Raw genomic sequence first — 15,440 nt, forward strand, 5'->3', positions numbered from 1 at the left:
CGACCGACCGACCCTTGTTTTGGCACCATAAGGGCAATACAACATCTTTTTGTTTTAGGCCTGGTGTACGTGTGTCATGTTTTGGAACAATCGTCGTGTGTCTCAGACAGGATGGAGTGAACACAGACGTACCCCCCCCCCCTCGATCCCCCCCCCCCGGTCTCTGAACACGTGCAAAATGTTGCACGCAGGTTAATTTTGGTTAATGGCTGCAGGCAACTAAAGATGGTTTCTGTTCAATCACAAAGTAAAAGAAAGTTTTTTTCCAAGATACATAGGCCTACATGTTTGTTTGATTGATTTTATTTCTGCGTTCAAATAATACAAAGTATTACATTCGTAGAAAATCTTGTCTAATACTATTATATAATAACCATAATACAAAGCATATACAAACAAGTATAACGGATATATTTTTCATTGAATTAAAGAGATACATAGTAGCAGGCGCGGATCCACGGCCGATTTTACCGGCCCGCCCCCCCCCCCTAGCACTCCAAATCGGTAAAAAAAAATAAGGATAGTAACATAAATGTTATCTTTTTTAAAACAAAAAACAAAAACAAAAGCGCCCCCCCCCCCCCCACCCCCCCCCCCCCTAAAAAAAAATAGAAAAATTTAAAAAATATATATATATAGGAATGAACAGAACAATTGAAACTTATTATCGAAGGATGGTGGAAGTTGTTTATTAATATACTTGAACATAATAATTGCTACTTGTCAAATCAATTTTTTTTTTTCGTTTTAAGTTAAGAGAATAAGGGGTCAGTGTGAGCCAAATAATGTGATCCTGTACAAATACGGATAGCCCTCTTTTGTAATTTAAAAATAGAATTGATTTTTACTTGAACCACTATTTTTTTCTTCTAGTTATCCTCTTTCGATCGAGGGACTTTATTTGTTCTTTTCTAAGGTTGTTTAATTCTCTTTCATTTTTTTCCTTTCTCACTTTCCCACTTATTTCCATTTTTTTTTTTTTGTTCTTCTTGTGCTTCTTTTTTTTTTGGGGGGGGGGGGGAGCTACACGCCTGGCAAGAGGGACCCCATATTATTCACACTGCAAAATTGCGTGCCTCCCCCCCCCGCCCCTTTCCCGGTAAAAAACACCTTTTAATATCATCCCCTTTCTTTCTTTTCCCTACTCATTATTCTCCATTTCCCCCTTTTTTCTCCTCAGTCTTTTCCCCATTCTTCCTTTTCCACCTTTTCTCTCCTCTCGCTTCTCTTTCTTCCAGTTTCCTCTTCTTTTTTCTCCTCTCCCCTTTTCTCTCCTCCCTCTTTTCTTCTTCTTTCTCTCTTCCCTTTTCTTTCTTTTTCCCCTCCCCTTTCTTTCCCACTCCTTTTTCTCTTTTTCTCCCTCTTCTTTTTCTCCCTCCCCCTTTTCTTAATTTTTTTTTTTACCGGGGGTCACGTGCCTCCTGTGCCCCCCCCCCCCCTGAATCCGCCACTGGTCATAATATTGTGTACGCTCATGATGGCAAGCCGTTTTAACATTTATTCCCAATTCTTGATATTAAAAAATAGGAATATATAAATTATTAAAAAAACGGATTGCCATATGCTCCAGGCACGTAGCCAGAGTTTGATGTTGGGGGGGGGGGGCACATACATGTAATCGATCGAGGTAAAAAAAAAAAAGGGGGGGGTCTAAAAAAGTTCAACCGATCTTTGACGTTTTTTTGGGGGGGGCACGTGCCCCCTGTGCCCCCCCCCCCCCCCCCCCCGTGGCTACTGCCTGATATACGCTCATAACTCCCACCAGCTCGCGTGGGTTTTATATTTGGCAACGTCTTTGGGTATTGAGCACTCGAAGCGTGCTCCATCATGGGGGTATTTCACTTAATTCCTACGTCCTCAGTACTTTCTTTTCTTTTCTCCCTCTCTCTGATTGATTGATTGATTTTTATTCGCCATGCAACCTTCCAATATAGGCATACAGTGCGTCCCAATCACTCTTAAAATTAATAATGACACATATAATTGTAAAGCGTATAGATCCTCCTCTTTCATTCGATGCAGCTCATAATGCTGCATTTCACGCATGAGTGATCAAAAACAAAGCGAAGAAATGGTACCAAAACGTCATTTGGCGGGTGGTATCTGAATTTCAAAGAGAAAATCACAATTCTAGAAAGTTCATTTTCTGCCCTTTTATATGATGGCTCAATCAGGAAAAATGAGATATAACAAAGTTCTGTTTGTTTAAAATAATGCCTAATTGCATTTCCTTAATTTGATTAATCGCATTCATTTTCAAAGGCTGCCTGCCGTAGAAACAAACAAAGTCGACAAAAGCCCATAGAGATATCTTTGTTTCATTGACGATCCGCCATGCGCAAAAAAAGACGAAAGAGTTGATGCACGAGATGTCATATATGAATAATTCTAATGATACACTAACATGTTAATGCATGATAATTCGTCCTTGTTTTCACGAAGTGATGGTAGTGAGGAAAATCGTCACGCAAAGTGAATGCAATTTTTTTTCACTACGTACCGTCACTTCGTGAAAACAGCGACGAATTTTACGTTTCGTTCTGCCTGCAGAAAACTAATATCCATGCTAAAAGGTTAACATTGGTAAAATGAATATTTTGAAGAGATGCTAGCGGGCAAACACGTAGCCACGGGGGGGGGGGGGGGCACACACCCCCCCCCCCCAAAAAAAAGAAGATCGGTTGAACTTTTTTAGACCCCTTTTTTTTACCTTGATCGATTGCGTGTATGTGCCCCCCCCCAGGCGCGTACGCAGGGGGGGTTGAACCCCCCCCCCCCCTTTGGTATTTTTATGTGTGTAAACCCCCTAAAAAAAACCTAAACCCCCCCACCCTTTGGATTTTTTGTTTTTGTTTTCTTAATTTTAAAAAAAAATTAAAAAAATGCCCATGGCTGACCTAAAGGTGACCTTACCCCCCCCCCCCCTTGAAAAAATCCTGCGTACGCCCGTGCCCCCCCCCCCCCAACATCAAACTCTGGCTACGGGCCTGCTGGCGGGGGGCTCGGGGACGGCGAGGCAAGGGCCGATTGCCCCCCCCCCCCCCCCCCGGCCCCACCCCATCCACATTTTGTTGGCGGGAAAATCGCAACTGATTTATCTTCCTTCTTTTCTTGTCTTATTCCTCTTTTTATCCCTCTCTTTATCTCGTTTTTTCCTTTTTTCTTTCCCTTTCCTTCCTTCTCTCTTTTTTTCTGAAATTTTTTGTGTAAATATAGGAGATTAGAAGTATGATAATTAGCCCATTAGTATTACAGTTTTTAATGTATATATTTATTTATTTCTATTCTAGTGGATTATATATGATTGTATACATGTGTATATAAGATTGTATTCTCCAATACCCCGATTATGGGTGACATGATAGATGTCATTGTCATTGTCATTGTCACCTTGTCACTGCACTAGGGAAGTCATACAGAGCAAGCTAAGGACCCGTCCAAATAGTTCGTTGACCTTTATGATCACAGGTAGCCACTCCGACTTAAAACATAAACGGGATGAGCGTAGTCCGCTATTCGTACTGCACACTACTACAGCCGGTTAAGGTTGCATTGTCATTGATCTAGAAAAATGGAATCAGACACAGGACCCAGTGAGGCGCTGAGACGTCTGAACGTCTTTAATCGTCATTTTGCTCCTTTGGTACGTTTAATTTGGGACTTTAGTTTTTATTGCAGCTTAGGTATTTCGGCGCTAATTCCACTTTTTATTTATCATTGAATGATAAAATGTATATCTAGATCTATAATAGATATACATTTTTTGGTGTAATATAGCTATATAGATATATATTTTTTGGTGTAATAGGGTCTATAGCTAGGGTCTATATAGATTGACATCGCATTGTCATTGCTTGGTTCTCTTCTCGGCTTAACTTAATTAGAATGCCCCACCATGTGTAGAGAAATGAGTGTGTGGGGTATTGTATTTGTGGGTTAATATTGTAAAAGCGTGTTCACTGATCCACACAACATAGTCTAACTCTTATTTTATTTTAGCTACGAGGAAAACAAGTTTGCACTGGCAATAAAATACATGAAAGAAAGTATTCCCTTTTCAATATGTTTATTGATGAATAAATATGATAGATCTAGACTAACACTTGCAAGTGAAGTCAGTCAGGCAAATAAATGATTCGGAATACTAATCGCATGAATGAGAATCGTAGATATTGCACAGAGTTTAAATGGTCATATAATGATGAATAAATGCAATGAAATGAATAGAGCTTACGACAGAGTGGAAAGGAGGTCGAAAGTCCAATGAAGATGATAAGATGTGAATCACGCGATGAATAGTGCAGAGGCTTGAAGGCGGAGATGCAGCTTCCTAGTCGTGGCTGAAGAGCCGTGAAGGATCTCAACGCTGACGCTCCTGATGAAGATGAAGCTCTCAGGCAAGAAGAGAAGAGAAGGAATGTGGCGCTCAATGACGAAGCAGTGAATCGCTTGAATATCGGAGGCCAAGGGTAGAAATGTAGACATCAAAGCCGGTGGTGAAGGTGAGCAGTGAGGTCGCTCAATGAATGAGCCGGACTTTGATGGAGAAATCATCAGAGTTGCAGTAGGTCGAACTCGTTGATGAAATAATAGACGAACTAGGGTGAGTCGAGCTCGAGTATGGAAAGAGCTACCGGAACAAAGAAACTGGCAGCTCCCAGCGAATAATCAAGCGCCATGTCGGGTCCTGATTTAAATGTTCCACTGGAAGGCTGCCAGTCCATTGAAGACGGCAGAGAAAGAGTTGATGTGCCATAAAAGAGACGAAAGGCACAGAAGAATAAAGCCCGGAGAGGAAATCATAGAGACATCTTGACTCGACCAAAGTGGAAGCGGGAGTGAAGAAAAACATTGTGGCGTTGAAAATACGCGGGTGAACGGATGCGTGGTACACGGTGCTCGATTGAAAGAATGAACACACATGGTCCGAATAACTGAATATAAATATGTAGCGTGATAGAAAATAACTGTGAACATGAATGTACGATAAAAGTAGGGCGAATGTAAGAGCTGCTACAAAATGTACATAAACTTTGAAGACCTTAGCTAAGGGTTAGGGTTAGAATAAAAATGAATAGAGTAAGGGTTAGGATTAGGTTAGTCTTGAAATTTAGCTTCATTTGTGAAGTATTTGGTTCCCTACGAGCGTTTGGTCAATTTTAGTGGTGAGGTGGCCGTGGTATTCTAAACTTGTTCCGAGAGTGAGTTTGGCAGTAGCTGTTTTTGGATGATTGCAATGGTCAGTGTTAATTTTAGAGATATGGTATTGGTGAGACTGAGAGGTTATTTTTCTTATTTTACACTGCATTTAAAAAAAAATTATATTGGGGATCAAGCTCATAAGGACAGCTATTCATATTAAATAAAAAATGAGGGTCGCGCTTTTCATAATAAGATATTTATTTATTTATTTCTGATATTTATACAAGGTGGCACATATCACCAATTTGGTGGTCTTCCATGAGGCCCTGTTTGGTAATAATAAAACGAATAACAGCATCAAAAACAAAATAGATAAATACACAAGTATATAAACAGGTAAAATACAAATTAATTGGTATCCCCATGAAATAACTGATCATTCAAGAATCATCCTTGATCATTTACAAGAAATGGGTGAATGGAATTTCCAAATTAAATAGGCCGACAATTTTTAAAAACGTCCATTTAACGTATCATGAATATAGCGGCCCTCTTCTCGTATTATGAATAGGGACCCCTATACAACCCTGATTTTGTATTAGGAATAGCAACCTTCGCCTTTATGAATTGCGGTTCTTTATTCTCCTTATGAATAATGACCCTTATGAATAATGAACCTTTTCTCAAATTATGAATAGCGGTCCTTATATATAGCAGTCCTTTGATATGAATAGAGGTCTTTATGAATAGCGAGCGGACCCCATATTATTATGCCAGACATCAGATTCATTCTCTACTCTCTGGGGAGCATTCCAGCTAGGTGCCACTTTACAGACGCTCACAATGGCAAGCTGAGCAAACTATTGATGTTTGCATCCTACCGGGTACGTTAACACCCGAGTGGCATTCCAGCCAGGTGCCAATTTGCAAGACGTACCTCTACACACATACAAGTCCAGCCCCTCCCCCCACCTGACTTGGCTGAGAGGGTACCAAAATAACCTGGCTTATTTAATAGGGTTAAAGAAATAATCAAAGCTAAATATGAGCACTGAAATGATAATTTTGGCATGCTATCTGTCATGATGAAATATTTGGGTACTTCTATTCAACTATAGCCCAAAATATGCTCTTGATATATATGCACTATCTGAGCTTTGCACATAAAATTGTAACCCCACGTTTTTACTGAGAGGAACTTCTTATCGCAACTGTGCAATGTAATAGAAGTGTAATTTAACTAAATTTGTTATTTTTGCTGCTATAGATTCAACAGCAAGTTTCTTCTGATTCATTATCACCATCACTTCAAGCAGGACTGTCCAATGAGATTCAGTATGTCGTGAAGAACAGTATTCTTACAGCGGAACAAGAGCGATCGTACCAGGAGAATGGCTTCTTGGTTATTCCCAATCTTGTACCTCATCACAAAATCGATGCATACAGGTAAGGTCGTACTCAGATTGTGGTAGTAGAGAAAAGCATGGAATGTTTTGTGTGGGATCTCTGAAGATGTTAATCCTTATGCAAAGGGAGTGAACTAACATATCTCTATATGAGATTGAATGGTTTTAGAGGACTAAAGCATTCTAGCAGAAATGGAAATATATTACATACATGTATATAATTTACATTTCTTCCTTGATACTCAATTTCTTCTGGAGTCCCTGATATTGTAGAAAGCTCATGTGTGTTATTGTAGGAGAAAACTGCTGTTATAGGCCATGTACACAGATGAAAATTGAAAAATCAGAAATTGGTATCTTATCTGATAGAGCAGTGGTTCTTGGGGGGGGGGGGGGGGGGGGCTCAGATGGCCTGAAATTTAAAAAATTCCATTTGAATCTTGATACAGTCGCATTAGAGGGGTATACATGATAAATAATGAACTGGGATAATAGCTGTGACAAGGAATATCACATATGGTCGTTGGGTCAATAAGCTTAATAGTTATTGGTTAGAATAAAAGAATTTGTTTAACTAATAGGGAAGTTCCCTCCCAGTATATCTGGTGAAAATAAACAGTGAAATTGTATTCACCAACCATGTATTATAACATCTCTTTGGAATTTGGATAGAATCTACCTGATATTATTCAATTATTGGCTGATATGATTAAGCTCTTAGGTCATTGATAGCACCTCTTGTTTAAAATTGATATTGGTAGTGTTTTTTAATCATGTTCTGAGGTATTCAGTTTGGAGCTGCATTAAAGCATTAGTCAATGACCCACGTTCTTAATTCTTCACTTTATAAATCAGGTGATCCAACAAGTCACAAAAATTAAATTTTACTCTTCAAATACATGTGTTTACTGGTATTTAACAAAGTGACTATGGGTTTGTATGGTATTAAAAATATGATTGATCAATACAAGTGATTGTATGATATCCTTTTAATTCTTTAATTCATTTACAGGGAGGAGTTTGAGCTTATCTGTGAAGGGAAGAATAGACAGCGCTCTGCCGGTATGACTATCATGAAGGATGTTGCCCTTAAAACATTGAGTGGTGAAAGAGCAATCAATAAACTCCAAGACTTTCAAGACAATGAAGTCCTATTCTCCTACTGCAGCTCGCCAGAGGTAGTTATCAAATGTGATTACTATTTCATTTTGGTTTCCTCATTGCAGAAATTGTGAAATCTGAACAATAAATATGACACCTGTACAGTCCCACTAAAAACATTTCAATACAGGATGAATTCAAAACCCCTTTCCTTATACACCGACGTTTAGGGACGGGGTGGCTTTAATGGTCACTGATCAATGATCATTCATATGTGCATTATTAATCTTTCAAATTGAATTGACCTGTCTCCTGCCTCATTTGGAAGATGAATAGGATTTAATATAATAGGATGTCATCCTTTCATAAATCTAAATTTATTGATCGAGATAAATGCATGTGGTTTTGAGATATTTGCTGGAATTGTGTAATTATTTTGATTTCATGAACGACCTGAATTTATTCATTCATTTAATCATTTATTATAAAGTGCCGCAATTGTACTTGAACAAACTCACTGTGAAATGACAAGCATGAATTTTCACATTTAGAAAGAGCATATTTCTTGTATTGGAGTAGATATAATTTGGACTCTTTGTATTAATCGGTTTAATTGACAGTGTTATCTGAAAAAATATTTGTGTGCAAACTTATTAATATATCATTGTTTGATGTTTCCTTCATTACTTATTATGTTAATGATCAATTTTTAATGTTGTGGATTATAAAGGAACTGATGAACTTTTATTAAGAAAATCATGTGCTTCAGTTTTGATTACATATCTTTGGAGCCAGAAGGGCATTGAACTCATATACTTTAAGACATATTTAAAGTCCTTAAGGCTCTGAACAGATGATAGTTCAAGAAGGAAAACAAATGATAATGTCTGATAAAGGTACTAAGGAAAGAATGATATGTATGATTGTAGTAGAAGATGTTATCAGCAATATCAGGAGACCTTTGAAAACCTAGATACGTGACTTGCTGCACTAATTGACACATACAGGTAATTTTCTACCTTTAACAATATGTGGACTTTGGTTTGTTGTTACAGCTATTGCAATATGTAGAGTGCTTCACTGGACCTGATGCAATGGCAATGCATACAATGCTTATCAACAAACCTCCTGATCCAGGTAAGTGATGTTTATGGCTCATTATGAAGATAACAATAAGGCATTTTGTACAACATGTAATCTTGTATGATCTCATGCTACACTTCATAGGACTTATTTATCATTTTAACATTGTATATTTAGAAGGATGTTATGAATAAAAAAAATCTAATCTTGATGTAACATCTAAAAAAGTGAACAGAACGTAAATATGGTTTGTACATGTTTGCCTTCAATGTCACCTTCACTCAGGCCTAAAAAAAAAGATGTTGTATTGCCCTTTGTGACCGACCCCAAAATCTTGAAATCTACGGTCGGTTTTTTCGATTTTTTTTTTTTTTTTTACCGTTTAAAAAAAAATATATATATTAAAGCATTCATACTGAAAAATATCAGCCAAAGAGGGAGAAGAAAAAAAACAAAAAAAATTTCTGACCGACCGACCCATGTTTTGGCACCTAAAGGGCAACACAACATCTTTTTTTTTTAGGCCTCATGTTAATTGAGTTTGCAAGGATATGCCTGGCATCAAAATCCACACACTGATGGTGATGCATCTAGTATATTGTTCATACAAGGATCACACATGCTTCATGTTTAATGATATCTGCCTACTTCCATTACATTTATTAGTTTAAGATGAGACTACCAGATTTACAGAAATGTAAAAAAAGACTTTAAAACATGAAAAGACAGTTTTTTCATTCATTATTCAAGCGATGGAATGTTTTAGCTGTTAGATTTCTTTAAACTTGTGTAGTTGTTATATAACACACATTTCTCATAGATAGAGATATCTCTAGCTTAGTAAATGGCTTTTTATTATCCCCTCACCGACAAAGTCGGAGGGGATATAGTAACGCTGCCGTCCGTCCGTGCGTCCGTCCGTAACAAATTTGATTTCCGATCGATAACTTCAGTAGTGTTTGACGGAATTTAATATGAAGGTACATGATATCAAAATACAGGTTAAGTTTGATTTTGGAGTACATAGGTCAAAGGTCATAGCTCATTAAATATGCGAAAAAATACACATCTGGTTTCCGTTGATACCTTTAGTAATGTTTGACAGATTTTAATGAAATTTGATATGAAGGTTCATGGTATCAAAACACAGCCTAAGTTTCATTTCGGAGTATGTAGGTCAAACGTCATAGCTCATTAAATATGCGAATCTGGTTCCCTTCTATAACTTGAGTAATGTTTGACGAATTTTAATGAAATTTAATATGAAGGCAGGAGTATCAAAATACATGTACAGCCTAAGTTTGATTTATGAGTATGTAGGTCAAAGGTGAAAGGTCATAGCTCATTAAATATGCAAAAACACCTAATTATATATGTGAAATGTGGTTAACTTCCTTGCCTAGTGATATAATAGTATAGTCCAATGGAGGTAACTTGTTCTGAGGTATTTACCGGTAGGCCATTTGTACCCCGAGAGGGGATGCTACGCTTTGCGTTGACTTGTTTATTTTGGATTATTTTGCTGCAGGAAGCAAGACCTCTCGGCATCCCATGCATCAGGATCTACACTACTTCCCATTCCGACCAGCTAAGAGCATTGTGTGTTCCTGGACAGCTATGGAGAAAGTACACAGACAAAACGGCTGTCTTGTGGTGATTCCAGGCTCACATAAGGGACAGTTAATGCGTCATGATTATCCTAAATGGGAGGTATGCACAAACCATCATGCTAAAGGTTTGATGAGTCAGTGGTCAGCTGACTTAATCATACATGTGATATAACTTCATTTTAGGAGCACATTACTTTGTCAAAATTAATTTGAAGGGATAGTGCATATAGAGTACATTGTATTTTATTTCTTACTTCTTCTTTGTTGTTGCATCCAAGCTCAGATACCCAGTCGTAACTTTAGAACTGAACAATTTTTTTCAGTATACTACTATTTTTCTTTCTATAGGATCACTATTTCTTTTTTTTAATTCACCTTTTGAGAGTTTTGATGTGAATTTAGCTCAAAATTTGTAGTCAATCCAGATTTAGCCACCACCTTTAAAAAATTATCTTTGGTTGTTTGTTTGTTTGTTATTTCATTTGAAAAGTGTGTATAGAGAGGTTTGTCTGTAATAAGATTTTGAATAGTGCCTGAATGAAGGAACAAGTACCACATGAAAACGAGCCCTCACCTATTACAGTATACGCACTCTGCAATACATTAAGTGTGCATATGTTTCAAGCCGTACTTGATATAGCAAGAAAACTCAATTCAATGTATCATTTTATTTATTTATTCCTTCATTCATTCATTTGTTTGGGTCATTCGTTGAGAAGGGAAGATGACAAACCTGAGAAAAGAGCTTGAGATTCGGAAGTGGATGGCATATGAGGGAAAGGAAGATTTCATGGATAGAAATGGTGAAGAAAGAAAGCAGTAACTGTAAGGTTGGTCTAAATGAAGAGTATGCTAGAGACAAGAAGAAGTGGGGAGAGGGAGTGCCATCATGTCACGAAAGTCAGTAATCTTTGTAAGAGGGAAAATGCTGACTTTGATAAATGATGATGATGATGAAGACACTGAGTCCTTAATCATTCTAGCAAATCGATCTGAGATAGAGAGCCATTATCTCCTGGATATTTAATTATCATCAAATTTGATTCATCATCACACACATTGTCAAATCAGTGATTAATCAGTCAATAAATATGCACCAAAATTGCAGTAGACATGAGGAGATAATATATATTTGTAATGTCTTTTGTTTAGGGAGGTGTGAACAAGATGTACCATGGAATAATGGACTTTGATGCATCTGCTCCCAGAGTTCATCTTGAGATGGAGAAAGGAGATACAGTCTTCTTCCATCCCCTCTTGCTTCATGGATCTGGAACTAATAAAACAAGTGGATTTAGGAAGGTACAAACTCTTCTTACCATTACCTATGAATGTGGTGAAAATATATCTTGGGGGAAAAAAGACTTTTGAATACCACAGTCATTTTTAATGTACCTTGAGTGAGATGAAAGGAATACTTATTGGTATATAACACATCGTAAGCTGGCCATGGCATTAACAAACAAAAACCAGCATTAAAGGTAATACAAAGTTTTGGTATGGGGTCATGAATTTGGTTCAAATGAACATATTGGAAGCATATGCGATCCTACAATATTCAGTGATCGCTGTCGCGGTTGAAAACAAGTCTAAAGTTATGAAATTATAAATAATAAACTCTTTATGTTGTATAGCTCCCTCTCAAGGTCAAGATATTAATTAAGCTATAGAAAAATGTTTCTTGACTAAATTTGATCGATTAGCTATTCCCGTTCGAAAATTATATATCACAACTACATATTCTGAGATTTACATGGTCGCAGCCACTATTGTAAGGCCGTAGGCGCTATTTGAAATCTTCAAAATTTACCGGGAGCACCGGTAAATTTTTATATTCAATTTTTCTCAAAAACAGAAATGTTTTAGGGACTAGATTTTCTAATGCTTATAATATATCCACAGGGGCATCCAAATAAATCAAATTTGTGAAGAATCACTATCCGACCAATTTTCTAAAGTTCCCAAAACTTTGTATTAACTTTAAGATGGGCCTGTAAACATATATTTAGCTTTAATGTTTATTTTACACTTTATATTTATTTGATTTCTTACAGGCAATCTCCTGCCATTATGCCTCTTCTAATTGCCACTACATCGATGTTGCCGGGACAACACAAGCTAATATGGCAAATGAAATCACTGATGTTGCTAAGAGGAAACTTGGAGAAGATGTTGAAGTCAACATCAAGGTTAGACAGTTCTCTTTTCTATGGAAGTTGAACAATTTTTTTTTTGATTTGCTAATTGCTTATTTGAAGATTGGAATGGCTCATTGATTCAGTAATGATGTTTGAGGATCGTACCTACACTTGAATTATACTCTAAATGTATAGTCTGTAAGTATTTGTTCATGTTGTACATGTAACATCTCCACTATCAGTGCTAGGTGTGCACTGTACACCCAGCAAGTATGCATGCATGCATGGCAATGGTAAATTCAATCAGCAAGGCTGTTCATATATTCATTTGTTTCTAAACTTACATGGTGTATGTCCTCAATACTGTATGGTCAAGATCATTGTGTGATAGATTCTGGAAAGCTTTTTGTAATTGAGCCAAATCATCCTAGTGATATTAAGTCACAATCCTGAATTGTTTTCATCTTGTTTTATAAAGCAATTTCCATAATTGAAGACAGAACAAGAAGGGCTTTAGATTTTTCTTTCTAGAATTATGAACCTTTTTTCATTTTCTTTATTGTGGTTTGGTTTGGTTTCATGTACATGATGTGGGTAGACTCACATTGCTTTTAGGGCTAAAGGGTAATTCTTTTACACATACATGTATGTTTTACTATGTATTTATGATTTCTTCTTCAACTCAGGACATATGGTACATGAAAGGAAGACTTGTGAAAGGAGAGCGTATCACCTTGTGAGACTCATCACCTATAAAGGTTTTTTCATCAAGATTTAACTTTAATGACACGACAGGTAATCTTCGGTTCCGGTAACGACAAATACTAAATCAAAACGAAACTTGTATTGAAACTTGGAGAATAGTATGTGCTTAAGAATTTTTTTTTAAAGATATGTATGATAGGTGAGAAATAGAGCAATAGATTATGATGAAATGTAACATACTGCTATTTTGTATTTATCGGCGATAGCAAGAATTCAAAATAACTTAAACAACATGTTCTTGAAGTGGAATTCCATAACCAGATTATGAGCTTAGGGGTTTTCAGGTTAAATATAATCAGTATTCAAGGCTTCCTCGTGTAAATTGTGAGATGATAGGAGTATGGATCTACTCATCTGTTTATCATCTAGATTCAAACTTCAAGACCAAAGAGAGAATATAGATTTGTTTTTCTTGGTTTGATCAATGTGTACTGTAAAAAGGGCTGTAAGACAATTAATAGTCACTAAATTTCGCTTCACATTTAAATCTAAAAGTTTCTATTAATTTTCTTTTGTTTTCAGTTTTACAGTTATTAAGCCTCTATATCTTGTTATCTACTATATTTGCATTTTTGCCTGATAATATAATTAAGATACTTAGTTGAAATTCAATTCTTTATAGTTTTTGTAACAACATATACCGGTAATACTTACAAATGAATGAGATAAATTGATTTATTTTTGTGAAAGTCATAAGTTTTACTGTAAAATCAGAAATTTTTGCTGATTATTTAACATTACCTATTTTTGCATCAATGAACTCTAGTGAGTTGTAAAAGTTCAGGATTGTGATTCATCTTCATCAAGCTAGGTATGTATAAGGTAAGAGTAGAGCTTCACACACTATGTCACAACAAAAATTCCTGTCTATCTAGATCTCTTGAAATCCAAGAAATACGATGGTATCAGTATACTTCAGGGCATCATTTTACAAAATGTACAAGTTCATGGAAATTCCATTGACATGGTTGTTAATTTTAATGCATAAGTTTCAATGGGATGTTGTTGAAGTTGTACTTTTGACAGTTTAGTGAACCGATGCCGAGGTTAATAATAAGAGGTGTATAAAACACTAAAATGCAGATATAGTGATATTACCATGTCAAGAAAGTAGTCAGATGTGGTAATGATTTCATGTAGTTTGTTAATAGAAAAAGATGTATATTTATATAATATTGACTGGCCTTGAGGGGTATATCAGAAATATTGACCAAGCTCAGATCATATTGCCCCGAGTCGAAAGACGAGGGCAATATGGTCTTAGCGCGGTAAATATTTCTGATATCCCCCGAAAGTAAAGCCAGTCAATATTTTTATTGTTGTCCAAATCAGACATCTAGAGCAAATACAGAAATCCACCATGACAATCTCAAAGAACTGAACAAGCTTTGTCAAACCAGCACTGTGCATCCAGTGCTTGACGAAATTTTCGATACACTGCAAACAGTGTGCATTTGGTGTGATTATTACGTCACAATAGAGTGCGCGCAAAGTGCGCAGGTTCTCGTACGCATAATAGATGCGCAATGAAAATGACAAAATATGGCCCGGATGCGAGACCGTGGAAAATACAAAGGTATATTTTCACTCGTCTCTACACGCAAAGTCTATACGAGCAGGGAGACCAAGGAAAATACAAAGAATATACCCCTTCGTTCCCACTGCTAGTGAAAACTAGGGCAATACGGTTTTGTAAATGACCAGCTCAGATGTCTGATACGGGTAATGATGTTCTATATCATACGGGTTGATTAAATTCAAAGAAAAACAATTCATGACAAAAATATTTTATTAAAATGTCTGCATTTATTCTTGGTTTTTTTCCTAAAAAGAAAAATATCTTCTTGACCTCTGTCATTCTCTCCACCACTGTGGTTAAAATGGTGATTGTTTCATGACAAATTTGTGCAATAATATAGTTCATGTAATTGAAAGAGATTCTTCTCGAACGTTTGTATCAATTATTGAAAGATTATGTCTAATGTCATACCTCTCCTTTTTATGCCTCCGCCACCGAAGGTGGTGCCGGAGGCATCATGTTTTCGGGTTGTCCGTCCGTACGTCCGTCCCGTTTGACCGTTATCACAATATCTCAAGAACCATTTAAGATCTAAACTTAAGACTCGGGAATAGTATTTATCACCATAGGAAGACGATCTGATTAGATTTTGGAGTACGTAGGTCAAAGGTCACAG

At 36.7% G+C, this 15,440-nt stretch overlaps 1 protein-coding gene across 1 annotated transcript; it reads left to right on the forward strand.

The window, feature by feature from the left end:
• Positions 1–3,511: 3,511 nt before the first annotated feature.
• LOC115919089 (phytanoyl-CoA dioxygenase, peroxisomal-like) lies at positions 3,512–14,104 on the forward strand. Its single transcript, XM_030999536.1, has 8 exons — positions 3,512–3,643; positions 6,410–6,588; positions 7,561–7,726; positions 8,705–8,786; positions 10,261–10,442; positions 11,495–11,644; positions 12,397–12,531; positions 13,167–14,104. The coding sequence occupies exons 1-8, from the start codon at positions 3,572–3,574 to the stop codon at positions 13,218–13,220; spliced, it is 1,020 nt and encodes a 339-aa protein (XP_030855396.1). The 5' UTR covers positions 3,512–3,571; the 3' UTR covers positions 13,221–14,104.
• The last annotated feature ends 1,336 nt before the right edge of the window (positions 14,105–15,440 follow it).

This window comes from Strongylocentrotus purpuratus, unplaced genomic scaffold (genome assembly GCF_000002235.5).
Source record: "Strongylocentrotus purpuratus isolate Spur 01 unplaced genomic scaffold, Spur_5.0 spur5_scaffold_5, whole genome shotgun sequence".
NCBI classification, from domain to species: domain Eukaryota; kingdom Metazoa; phylum Echinodermata; class Echinoidea; order Camarodonta; family Strongylocentrotidae; genus Strongylocentrotus; species Strongylocentrotus purpuratus.

What these genes read in the sequence shown, in the direction of transcription:
- LOC115919089 (XM_030999536.1), top strand. Translation starts at nt 3,572, where the DNA reads ATGGAATCAGACACAGGACCCAGTGAGGCGCTGAGACGTCTGAACGTC. An exon ending in ATCGTCATTTTGCTCCTTTG is followed by an intron (nt 3,644 to 6,409) that starts GTACGTTTAATT and finishes TTGCTGCTATAG; the next exon opens with ATTCAACAGCAAGTTTCTTC. An exon ending in CACAAAATCGATGCATACAG is followed by an intron (nt 6,589 to 7,560) that starts GTAAGGTCGTAC and finishes ATTCATTTACAG; the next exon opens with GGAGGAGTTTGAGCTTATCT.